The sequence below is a fragment of the Podarcis vaucheri genome, assembly GCF_965113315.1.
Source record: "Podarcis vaucheri genome assembly, chromosome: 4".
Classification (NCBI taxonomy): domain Eukaryota; kingdom Metazoa; phylum Chordata; class Lepidosauria; order Squamata; family Lacertidae; genus Podarcis; species Podarcis vaucheri.
In genome coordinates, this window is record NC_138762.1 from 11,154,778 (window position 1) to 11,167,329 (window position 12,552).

At 48.9% G+C, this 12,552-nt stretch overlaps 2 protein-coding genes across 5 annotated transcripts in view; one reads left to right on the plus strand and one right to left on the minus strand.

Moving 5' to 3' along the window:
* The window catches only part of MYO7A (myosin VIIA), a 175,240-nt gene extending 173,130 nt beyond the window's left edge, over positions 1-2,110 (plus strand). Inside the window, exon 47 of the mRNA XM_082218970.1 lies at positions 1,315-2,110. Coding sequence (XP_082075096.1) covers positions 1,315-1,404 — 90 coding nt within the window. The 3' untranslated portion in view covers positions 1,405-2,110. The remainder of the gene's footprint in view (positions 1-1,314) is intronic.
* A 341-nt stretch (positions 2,111-2,451) lies between these two features.
* The window catches only part of GDPD4 (glycerophosphodiester phosphodiesterase domain containing 4), a gene marked incomplete at its 3' end in the record, with an annotated part of 38,221 nt that continues 28,120 nt past the window's right edge, over positions 2,452-12,552 (minus strand). For 3 of the 4 annotated variants that reach the window (XM_082219341.1, XM_082219338.1, XM_082219340.1), the window contains 3 exons: positions 10,216-10,363; positions 8,607-8,689; positions 6,519-6,705 (listed from right to left, as the gene is read on the minus strand). In XM_082219341.1, the coding sequence (XP_082075467.1) occupies positions 6,519-6,705; positions 8,607-8,689; positions 10,216-10,363 (418 nt within the window). Of the gene's footprint in view, positions 3,015-6,518; positions 6,706-8,606; positions 8,690-10,215; positions 10,364-12,552 lie in introns of those variants that run through there. The other variant, XM_082219339.1, reaches the window with a different exon arrangement.

Below are 12,552 nucleotides of genomic sequence, written 5' to 3' on the forward strand. Positions count from 1 at the left end.
CTTGTTGCTGACTTGTCTGAGTTCTAGTAATAAAGATGACTTCCTGGTTAAAAATCCCTTGGAATCCCTCTTAACATGAATCGGATTCATGTTAATATAAAACTATTTTACTCTCAGATTCATTCAGGTTTACAGAACCGTACCTGAAGGCAGGCCTGGGTTACATAACAAGCAAATGAACTATACCAGAGGGAGGTTGGTCCTGGGGCGACTGCAAGTGAGCAGTTATCTTTCAAAACTACCAGCAACCGACAAACTGGTTGTCACAGCATGGAGGCCGTTAGTCCTTTGTCGGAATGCTGTACTTGACGGCACCTTTATATCCCACACATTTAGGGCTTTGAATTGTGCTCAGAAACGTACTGGGGGGGTGCTGTCTGTCAGGAGCTCGCCCTACACTCGAGTAGGACCCTGGCAGAGACACATTCCTGACTGGCATGTTCTCTCCCTCCTGGTTGATCGTTCAGGAGCTTCAAAAGCTTTCTTCAGCCCGAACATCACAGCGACCGATGCCATCAGACATCGGCACACTTAGGGATCCGCAGAGTTTGCGCATCTCGCGTGACAGACCTCAGGAACTCAGCATTTTGGCTAATCTACTTTATTTACATATAAACACACACGGAGCACTGCAACATGGCTCCCTCTCTCTCTAGCTTCAGACAGGATTTGGTTTCTACCCAAATGCAATTCTGGTTTTAAACGCAGTATAAGGAGTCTCTATAGGAGTATATTGTATTTTAAAATGGGGTTTCAGAGTTTTTAGGGGTTTTTGAATGTCTTACGTAGATTTTTCAATTTCATTGTTCTGTACGGGACAATAAAGATATCGTATCGTATCATATTGTATCATATCAAATGGACAAAGGACAATAGTCCCACTTCGCAGAACACAGTAACACAAACATCCTGTCTCCGTCACTTCCCACTCTATGGAGTCAAAACATACACCGTCATGTGAAAGAATCATAGAATCATAGAGTTGGAAGAGACCACAAGGGCCATCGAGTCCAACCCCCTGCCAAGCAGGAAACACCATCAGAGCACTCCTGACATATGGTTGTCAAGCCTCTGCTTAAAGACCTCCAAAGGAGGAGACTCCACCACACTCCTTGGCAGCAAATTCCACTGTCAAACAGCTCTTACTGTCAGAAAGTTCTTCCTAATGTTTAGGTGGAATCTTTCTTCTTGTAGTTTGGATCCATTGCTCCGTGTCCGCTTCTCTGGACAACAATCCCATGACTGCAGTCACGGAGCAGGAATTCTAACACTATCAGGGCGTGTCAACCTTGTCCCTCTCGTCTCTTCCCCCAGGGCTACAAGATGGACGACCTACTGACGTCTTACATCAGCCAGATGTTGACGGCGATGAGCAAACAGAGGAGTACAAAAGGCAGCAAGTGAAGTGAGAGGAGCCACGGGCCTCTCGGCCTGGAGTTACTCTGTCAGCTGAGGACTGTGGGATACCCCTGCAGCTGGGGGAAGACCTTCTCCACCCACGTGTGGAAGATGAGCCGGACTCCTTCCGAAAGCATGTCAGACTCCGATTCCGAGGACTGTGGGCTGACGTCCCCTTCCAGCGAGGATGACTATCTGTGAGAACAGCCTTTACGTCGCCTCCCCTTTCCTCTCCCCGCTCCTGGATTGAAGCATCTTCCATCACCTTGAGGCTACAGCAAAACTCCGGCGTGGTTTTTTGAAAAAAAAAAATTGGAACCAAAATGGCAGGACACGCCAAGGACTGTGTGGAGGGAAAACCTCCATGCTGCTTGTTTTAAGGCCTTTGAAACACATTACCGGCGACGAGATGGACCCGTGCCAGAAACGGAATGATCTCATAAAAATCTAGTGGATTCGGGGCTTTCATTCTTTCTCTTTCTTTCTTTTCGGAAGATGAGAAGCGAAATACTTTTTTTGTTTGCTTGTTTTCAAAACGAAATGTAAAAGGCCGGGGAGAGGAAGCCCATTTCACAAAAGGAAACAAAAATAATAATAACCTGAAGGGCAAAAGCATAGATTGACTTGAGATGTAACGTACACTGCGGGGGTGTGTGAAATGTTTAAATGTGCAATAGCTGGACTTATTTAAGGAGGTTTGGTTCTGACGGTTGTTTGTTTCGTATTCCTTTTATTTATTTAACATAGTGGGGTCGGGTGGCTTTTCTCGGTTGGTAAGATTGTAGAGACTGTCTTTGGAGGGGGCTTCGAACAGAACTTCCTCCTAAATGAGGAAATTCAGTGGAAAGACCTGAAAAGGAATATTTGGTGTGGTGGGTTGTTTGGCAAAGGCATTTTTCACGTTGTGCCCGGAATTTTCCAGTCTTGGGTCAAAGGAGAAGAGTTAGCGCTGAAAGCAGGATGCTGTAAATTCTGGCGGTTCCAGGTTCCAGAGCTACCCAGCATATCAAGGTACACCAAACTTTAGAAGTAAACAGAATGGGATTCAATGTGTGGAATTCACTTCCTTTATTTCTGAAGAAACTCATCTTTCTTATATATAGGAAAAAGTTAAAGTAATGATTAGGTTTGCAGCAGGGGGCATTATGGGGAAAAGACTGGCTGTAGACCCCTCTCCACTGAGTCAGCACAGCCCGGCTTTTGTGGCATCTTGCAGCAGGAACCCACACAGGCAAAGAGAGGCCCTGGATTTTCACTAGAAACACCCAACCAAAATGTCCAAAAAGGGGAAAGGTGGGCACCTTTTTGCCACTCCAAAGAATGGTCCAGAATGGACAAGATACAATCTACTTGAGCTTGATTCTGCATCTCTAAGAAGTAGTCAGGGAAGAAAGGGAGAAAGATGGGGAATTGCTGGTCTACGGCGTAACGTCAGCTGTGCAAATCCAAGCGCTGGCGGGCATTATCTCCCGACAATTCCAGTCGCCGTGCCGTGAGTGCCCTCATCCTAGAGAGCAAAGCTCTTGGATGAGAAAGAATCTTCTGTCTAGAGGATTCTCTTCACTAAACAGCTGGCATGCGAGACCCTCAAGCCACAATCGGCATCCTGTCGAGTTCTGAAAAAATATAAGGATGAAATATATCTCACCACTATATGCAGGGAATAGCCTGTAGACCAGTTCATAAATATTAGGAAAACCTGGTTGGTTTCCTACTATGGTGAATCTCAAGGTTTGTACACTTCTTCCTCCCCACTGCTCTCATATTCCAGAGGAGAATGGTTGCTTTCAAGCTTAAACTAACCAAGGTTCCATGTGACGTGGAACAAGGTTCAGAAGCCTGTTTAAAGCATGGTTTGAGAACAGCCAGGATCCGAAGCCGCAGTTTATTTTGTAACTTGTTCTCACTAGCCATCCTTTAAATGGATCACAGGTCCCTGAATTCAGATGTCATGGGGGAACTGTGGGTTGCTTAAAACCAGAAGCACCATCTTCTAATCCTATGTGCATGAAAAGTGGTGAGGAGAGCTCACAAGCACAGAAGCCTGAAACAGTGGGATTATATTTACAAAATCCGGTCTTTGGGATGTATAAAATACAGTGGACAATCAAGATACAGTGGTACCTCGGGTCACATACGCTTCAGGTTACATACGCTTCAGGTTACAGACTCTGCTAACCCAGAAATATTACCTCGGGTTAAGAACTTTGCTTCAGGATGAGAACAGAAATCGTGCTCCGGCGACGCGGCAGCAGGAGGAGGCCCCATTAGCTAAAGTGGTGCTTCAGGTAAAGAACAGTTTCAGGTTAAGAACGGATCTCTGGAACGAATTAAGTCCTTAACCTGAAGTACCACTGTACTTAGTCCATGAACTTTTGACCAGAACTTGAACAACTGAGCAATTACATGTAGAAGCTGTGTGTGTGTGTGTGTGTGTGTGTGTGTGTGTGTGTGTGTGTAGATACAGATACCGATATATATTCCCGTATACATAAATATGTAATGTAATATATTGTAGTGTGTGACAACAATAGGTGTCCACGCCAAATCATAGAATCATAGAATCATAGAGTTGGAAGAGACCACAAGGGCCATCGAGTCCAACCCCCTGCCAAGCAGGAAACACCATCAGAGCACTCCTGACATATGGTTGTCAAGCCTCTGCTTAAAGACCTCCAAAGTAGGAGACTCCACCACACTCCTTGGCAGCAAATTCCACTGTCAAACAGCTCTTACTGTCAGGAAGTTCTTCCTAATGTTTAGGTGGAATCTTCTTTCTTTTAGTTTGGATCCATTGCTCCATGTCCGCTTCTCTGGAGCAGCAGAAAACAACCTTTCTCCCTCCTCTATGTGACATCCTTTCATATATTTGAACATGGCTATCATATCACCCCTTAACCTCCTCTTCTCCAGGCTAAACATGCCCAGCTCCCTTAGCCGTTCCTCATAAGGCATCGTTTCCAGGCCTTTGACCATTTTGGTTGCCCTCCTCTGGACACGTTCCAGTTTGTCAGTGTCCTTCTTGAACTGTGGTGCCAAAACTGGACACAGTACTCCAGGTGAGGTCTGACCAGAGCAGAATACAGTGGCACTATTACTTCCCTTGATCTAGATGCTATACTCCTATTGATGCGGCCCAGAATTGCATTGGCTTTTTTAGCTGCCGCGTCACACTGTTGGCCCAGGTGAGTTGTTCAGTGGCGGTGTGGAAGTGCTTCATAAAGCAATTTGGAAAGCCACTGTTCACCTGCACCCTCCATCAAATGTGCCTGCAGTTTAACAGGAAGCAAGCTTCATACCATAGGCGCCATCTCCCCAGGCATCTGGGTGCCTGAGCACCCACAAAATTTCCCATATAGGGGCTGGGCACCCACAAAACAGAGGGGTGGGCATGCAGAAACCACACTCTATGGAAAGAGTATGGAGTGGAAGAGAGAGCACAAGAGTTGGAGGAAGAAAGAAAATCGAGTTTGGGAGGGAGGGGCCGGTCGCCGCGCCACTGGAGCTCACCCCCCACCATCATGTCATGACGTCACAGTGTGTGTCATGATGTCATGCCGTGTGCGTCATGACATCCCAGTGTGGGCGGGCCACGCTGGGCACTCAGAGAGTGAGGCCCAAGTCGGCGCCATTGCTTCGCACAGCGGTTTAGCAAGCCACTCTGTGAAGCGCCTCCGCACTCCTTGAAAAGTCGGTGGCGCTTGAGGCAAGCTGTGGTGGAGAGAGGGGGGGTACAAAGCGAAGGGAGTATAGTCAGGTGTTGGGGATGGGGTAGGCAAGCAGAGAAAGCAGGGGTATCAGGCCAGTGTGGTGTAGTGGTTCAGAGCGGTGGACTCGTAATCTGGTGAACCGGGTTCGTGTCCCCGCTCCTCCACATGCAGCTGCTGGGTGACCTTGGGCCAGTCACACTTCTCTGACGTCTCTCTCAGCCCCACTCACCTCACAGTGTGTTTGTTGTGGGAGATGAAGGGAAAGGAGAATGTTAGCCGCTTTGAGACTCCTTCAGGTAGCGATAAAGCGGGATATCAAATTCAAACTCCTCCTCCTCCTCCTCCTCCTCTTCTTCTTCTACGTGGTGTGTGTGTGTGTGTACAAACAACGTATATCACATTCTCAGTCAAGTACCCTTTGGAAAGCTCCCAAGCAGGACAGAAATATATTGGATTTTCCCTTCTTTGTGTGAGAATCTGCTGCATCATCTGCCCCTCATGGTGAAACTTTGACCTGCAGTTTCCTGCCCTCTCGGCAAAGCAGACCCTGTCTGGCTCCGTCCACCCAAGCTGGCCATTGGATGCTCCTGGGCAGGAAGGAGACTGCAAGGACTTCCTGTTCCACACAGGTCTTCATTGAGCAAAATGGCCTTCCATCTTCAGTTAAAGCACAGGTCAGCAACGTGCGGCCCATGGGCCGGATGCGGCCCACGAAGACCATTTTACTGGCCCACAAGCCACCCGCTCAGCAAGTCACCTGTGCGCTGCACTAAAACAGCGCAGCATGCGGACTCGCCGAGTGATGCCAGAAATGGCGTCTGTGCATGCGCAGATACCAGAAATCGCTTCTGCGCATGTCCAGACACCAAAAATCGCTTTTGCGCAGGTGCGATTTTCAGCGTCTGGGCATGTGCAGAAGCGATTTCAGGCATCAAGCTACGCCAGTCCAGCCCACGAACAATCTCTGTGGGAGTGATCCAGCCCATGGCCGGTAAAGCTTGCCAACCCCTAATAATAATAATAATTTATTATTTATACCCCGCCCATCTGGCTGGGTTTCCCCAGCCACTCTGGGCGACTCCCAACTAAACACTAAGATACAATAACCTAATAAACATTAAAAGCTTCCCTGAACAGGGCTGCCTTCAGATGTCTTCTAAAAGTCTGGTAGTTAGTTTTCTCTTTGACATCTGATGGTAAGGCGTTCCACAGGGTGGGTGCCACTACCGAGAAGGCCCTCTGCCTGGTTCCCTGTAACTTGGCTTCTCGTAGTGAGGGAACCGCCAGAAGGCCCTCGGCGCTGGACCTCAGTGTCCGGGCAGAATGATGGAGGTGGAGACGCTCCTTCAGATCTGCTGGACTGAGGCCATTTAGGGCTTTAAAGGTCAGGTGAAGGCGGAGAAGCTCTCCTTAAGACCTGCGGCGGGTCAGTGCTGGATGAACAAATACTCTTGCCTGCCAGAAGGTAGCTTCCTGTTTGCTGAGGGCACAACCCCAGAGAGGGCAAGGCTCACCTGTCTCAGGTGTGCTGCATGGACCATTATCAAAGGTCCCGTTGCTTTGAGCTTCGTAGGAGGTGTAGCCCACCTCTCTCCACCTGTGCGGGGGGAGAGAATATGCTATTATTCACAATCCATGAAACTCACACACACACCCCAACACTCACCTCCAGGTCTCTGTTTGCAACGGGTGGGTGGGTGTGCAAATATTGGCCCACCTTATGGGGCCGTTGTAAGGATTACTGGTGGGGGAGGGGAATATGTGAGCTGTGCTCTCTAAAAATAATGTCCTTTAATTGCATACACAGGAGTTCGCATGCCAGCAGGGTTGGATTCAATTGAGAGAAACTTGGAATCATTGAATTGAAGAATTGGAAAAGTCTCAAAGAGTAATCTAGTCCAATCCCCTGGCAACTAGCTTAATAATAATAATAATAATAATAATAATAATAATAATAATAATAATAAATTTATACCCCGCCCATCTGGCTGGCTTTCCCCAGCCACTCTGGGTGGCTCACAACAGAATATTAAAAACACGATAAAACATCATACATTAAAAACTTCCCTGAACAGGGCTGCCTTCAGGTGTCTTTTAAGAATCATATATCTATGTTTGACGTCTGATGGGAAGGCATTCCACAGGGCGGGTGCCACCACCGAGAAGGCCCTCTGCCTGGTTCCCTGTAATCTCACCTCTTGCAGTGAGGGAACCGCCAGAAGGCCCTCGGCGCTGGACCTCAGTGTCCGGGCAGAACGATGGGGGTGGAGACGCTCCTTCAGGTATACTGGGCCGAGGCTGTTTAGGGCTTTGAAGGTCAGCACCAACACTTTGAATTGTGCTCGGAAACGTACTAGGAGCCAATGCAGGTCTTTCAGGACCAGTGTTATGTGGTCTCAGCGACTGCTCCCAGGTGGGACAAGAGACCCAGTGAAGAGGTTTCTCCCCCCAGTCCAGCTCTCAGGGAGATAATACTGTGGAATTAGTCCACTAGCTATGGCCCTTAGGAGCAGGGCCATCTTACCCATAGGTGCTAGGGGTGCAGGGCACCCGGGCACTGGGCTCTCAGGGGCAGCAGGCTGAGAGTCCGGAGGCTAAGAATTGAGCCCGGAGAAGAGTCCACCCGTCCGTCGGAATGCCGCGGCGGGCTCTTTTTTTGAAATACTTTATTGTCATTTGTACAACTTGTATACAGTGAGATTACACAAGCAACCCCCACTCAGCTCTCTTAGTCTTAATTCCCCTCGTTTACTGACGCACACCCACCAAACCCAAAAGTCAGTTTCCCTCTTGTTATCTTTTCATTCAGCAGCCTAACAGCCCACGGATAGAAGCCGTTCTTTACCCTGTTGGTGCGACTAATCGTGCGTCTATATCTTCTGCCTGAGGGCAGGAGATCAAGAAAGTGCCGGCCAGGGTGTGAATCATCCCTGAGAAGTTTCCTCACTCTTCTGAGGCAACGTTCTTCCGCTATTTCATCCAGCGGATTCACGGGACAGCCCATAATATCTTTTGCTGTATTCACCACCCTCTGTAGGCATTTCCCATCAGCTGATGTCAAACCAGCGTACCACACCGTGATGCAGTAGGAAAGGACACTTTCTCTTGTGGACCGGTAGAAGCAGGCAGCTCTGTGCCGTGAATTCGGGGTGAATTTTTTGGACTACAACTCCCATAATCCTCAGCTAGCAAGACCAGTGGTCAGGGATGATGGGAATTGTAGTTCGAAAGCAGCTGGAGCCCCAAGGTTGGGAAACACTGCTCTAGAGCAGTGTTTCTCAACCTGTGGGTCCCCAGGTGTTGTTGGACTACAACTCCCATCATTCCTAGCCAGCATGGCCAGTGGTCAGGGAAGATGGGAGTTGTAGTCCAACAACATCCGGGGACCCACAGGTTGAGAACTGCTGCTCTAGAAGCTCCAGCTAAGGTTGGAGGCCTTGAGAAGGACTTGCTCTTGTTGTCACCCTGGGGGTGAATGGGGAGGGGGGAAGTATTTACCAGTGAAAAGCGAATATGAGAAGGATGAAGAGGACCGCCAAGACGTCTGTCGCTATCCACATACTCCGGTACTCGCCGGGTGTCTGTAACAGAACAGGGGGCAAACTGGAGTCACACCTCAAGGTGAAACTGCAGAGAGGGGGTGGGACTCTGAAAAGAATGGTGAGAAAGAAGGACCTGGACCATTTGACAGTGAAACAGTTCGATGAAAATAGGGATGTCCTATCGGTACCCGCCAACATTTCTCCGGTGAAAATGGGGACGTCTGTAATGAATATAGGGGTTGCTCGTGCGTACGTTGCCGCCACTCCTGGCTATGTTGCCTTGTTAAACCTTTCCTGTCTGGACAGCCCTTCACTTGTGGCTGCCTCAGTCACTAGCAGAATCCGTCAGTGGGCGTTTCTTAAACCTTTTCCAGCATAAAAGCTGTTTGACGCCAAGTCTCCTCCTACTCTCCCTGCGCGGAAGTCTTCTGCGCATGGGAGGGTGTGGGTAGCGGAGGACCCGTGCTCTCCCCGCTGGTGTCCGGTGAAGAGTCCTGGAGCCCTCTCGCCGATTCCCCCATCTGCCCCCCTTTATCCCTGGTGTTGCGCTGATTTCCTTCCCCAGCTGATGAGTTGCCTCTTTCCCTGCTGGGTCCTTCTCCAGCATCATTTGGGAGCCTTCCCTCTGCCTCTAGCTCCGATGTCAGTTCCCTGACAACGTCCTAAGGAAAAGTGGGGCATTCCGGGATCAAATCAGAAATCCGGGCCTGTCCCTGGAAAATAAGGGCGCTTGGAAGTTCTGGAGATGGGCAGTGAACCCTCACTCAAACCACCTCTCTTATAAATGATAGTCTGCCATAAGTGAACACGTTTTTTAAGTACAGTGGTACCTTGGTTCTCAAACTTAATCCGTTCCGGAAGTCTATTCCAAAACCAAGGCGCGCTTTCCCATAGAAAGCAATGCAAAATGAATTAATCTGTTCCAGACTTTGAAAAACAACCCCTGAAACAGCGACTTAACATGAATTTTACTACCTAATGAGACCATTGATGAAAGCAATAACCAATGTTCTGTACTATAAAATAAATAAGACAGTATTGTAGATGATAAAAAATACAGTTAATTTTTTTTCTTACCTGCACTGATGATAGTCATTGTTTGGATGGGGGCTTTTATCCATTTCCCCAGTTACACAATCAATCAATCAATCAATCAATCAATCAGTAGCTGAACTGGGTTCCACAAAGTCACAAAAACAAATGAACCGAAAAAGCCTCAAAAACAAAAACGCAAAATAAATAGGGGGGGGGGGGAGTGCCAAACTTAATCCGTTCCGGAAGTCTGTTTGATGTCTGAAATGTTCAAAAACTGAGGCGCAGCTTTTGATTGGTGCACACGCCCCGGAAACAATAGCCGACAGCCGCATTGGACGTTCGGCTTCCGACAAATGTTCAAAATCTGGAACACTTACCTCTGGGTGTTTGAGAATCAAGGCGTTTGAATACCAAGGTACCACTGCAAGGGTAGTCCAAATTTTGTGGCGTGCTGGTGTCTCAGTGGCTATCAACCACAACAAGTAGTCGTGGTTCCCTTTCACTGACTGGGAGATGCTGTCTCCACTTACCAAGAGGAATAGAGGCCGCTGGAGGTTCCCCAGGGTGTGGACAGCATTGGTGGTGACGGAATCGGCCCCAGAACACCACGCCAAGGAAAACAGCCATGGCTCGCTGACCACCCAGAGGTTGGTTGAGATGTTGGCTTTCGCGTATTCCCTGCCAAGTGAGCACAGGGGTTCCTCTTAGACCAGGGGGTTCTTGAGACCCTGCTTTCAGTGGCTGCAAATTACGGAGCCCGCCAGTCACAAAATGGTGACGCCGGGGCAAAGCCAGTGGTGGGCAGAGGCCGAGTTGGGCATAATTGTTGCAGCAACAGCTAAGGCGACATTTTTCCACCTTTGGCGCATCAAGCAGTTGGTCCCTTGCCTTTCCCGCCCCGACCTGGCCACAGTGATCCATGCGACGGTCACCTCCAGGCTTGACTACTGCAACTCGCTCTATGCGGGGCTGCCCTTGAAGCTGTCCCAGAAACTCCAGCGGGTGCAGAATGCTGCAGCGAGGCTCCTCACGGGGTCCCTGCCAAGGGAGCATATTCACCCAGTGCTTTTCCAGCTACATCGGCTCCCGGTGGAGTATAGGGTCAGATTTAAGGTGATGGTTTTGACCTTTAAAGCCCTTCATGGCCTAGGACCCTCGTACCTACGGGACCGCCTCTCCTGGTATGCCCCGCGGAGGACCTTAAGGTCCATAAATGGCAACACCCTAGTGGTCCCAGGCCCTAAGGAAGTTAGATTAGCTTCAACCAGAGCCAGGGCCTTTTCAACGCTGGCCCCGGCCTGGTGGAACGCTCTGCCTCATGAGACCAGGGCCCTGCGGGATCTGATTTCTTTCCACAGGGCCTGAAAGACAGAGTTGTTCTGGCTTAGAATCAATTTGATTCCCTCCCCCCCCCCTTTCTTTTTTCCTTACTCCTCCTGTGATGAGGCTTCATTTTAATGTTTTAATTGTTTTAATGTTGTATTTTAATCTTGTTTTTTAAGTTGTATTTCAATCAACTTGTTTTTATTATTGGTTGTTAGCCACCCTGAGCCCAGTCTTGGCTGGGGAGGGCGGGGTATAAATAAAAATTATTATTATTATTATTATTATTATTATTATTATTATTATTATTAATCAGCTGGCAAGGGCCAACATCATTCCCCAGTGCTACCTAAGCCGTCTTTCAGTATTGCTAAATTCTCTGCAGCAGCATCGGCCTTGTGGCAAGGAGTTCCATAGCTCAGCTTCAAGAACAGGCATTTGCCCTGGAGGTATTTTGACTCAGGCTCCCCATTTTAGGCACTTAGAAACAACTCTTAATGTGATGAGTGGACTTGATGGAGGGATACCAGTTTCCCAATATGTGGGTTGAAGTCACTCAGCGGGGGTCTTAAATCGCCACTTCCAGCACCCTCCTGCTGCCCCCTTGCCCCTTAGCACCCCCACTAGGCAGTCCCACCACCTCCCAGGGGGCAGTACCGCCCCCTGCCTTTGGGAACCACTGATCTGCCGGTTCATAAACGTCTCGCTGAAATTTGCCCGAAACATTCACTGCGGAAATCAAGACTCGATCTATTCTCTGAGGGTGGGTGGCAGAGTCAACCAATAATAATAATAATAATAATAATTTATTATTATTTATACCCTGCCCATATGGCTGGGCTTCCCCAGCCACTCTGGGTGGCTTCCAAAAAAATATTAAAATACTGTAATACATCAAACATTAAAAGCTTCCCTAAACAGGGCTGCCTTCAGATGTCTTCTAAAAGTCTGGTAGTTGTTGTTCTCTTTGACATCTGGTGGGAGGGCGTTCCACAGGGAGGGTGCCACCACCAAGAAGGCCCTCTGCCTGGTTCCCTGTAACTTGGCTTCTCGCAGTGAGGGAACCACCAGAAGGCCCTCGGTGCTGGACCTCAGTGTCCGGGTAGAACAATGGGGGTGAAGATGCTCCTTCAGATATACTGGACCAAGGCAGTTTAGGGCTTTAAAGGTCAGCACCAACACTTTGAATTGTGCTCGGAAATGTACTGGGAGCCAATGTAGGTCTTTCAAGACCGGTGTTATGTGGTCTCTGCGGCCGCTCCCAGTCACCCGTCTTGCTGCCACATTCTGGATTAGTTGTAGTTTCCAGGTCACCTTCAAAGGTAGCCCCACATAGAGCGCATTGCAGTAGTCCAAGCGGGAGATAACCAGAGCATGCACCACTCTGGTTAGACAGTCTGCACACAGGTAGGGTCTCATCCTGCATACCAGATGGAGCTGGTAGACAGCCGCCCTGGACACAGAACTGACCTGTGCCTCCATGGACAGGTGTGAATCCAAAATGACACACCTGGTCCTTCAGGGGCACAGTTACCCCATTCAGG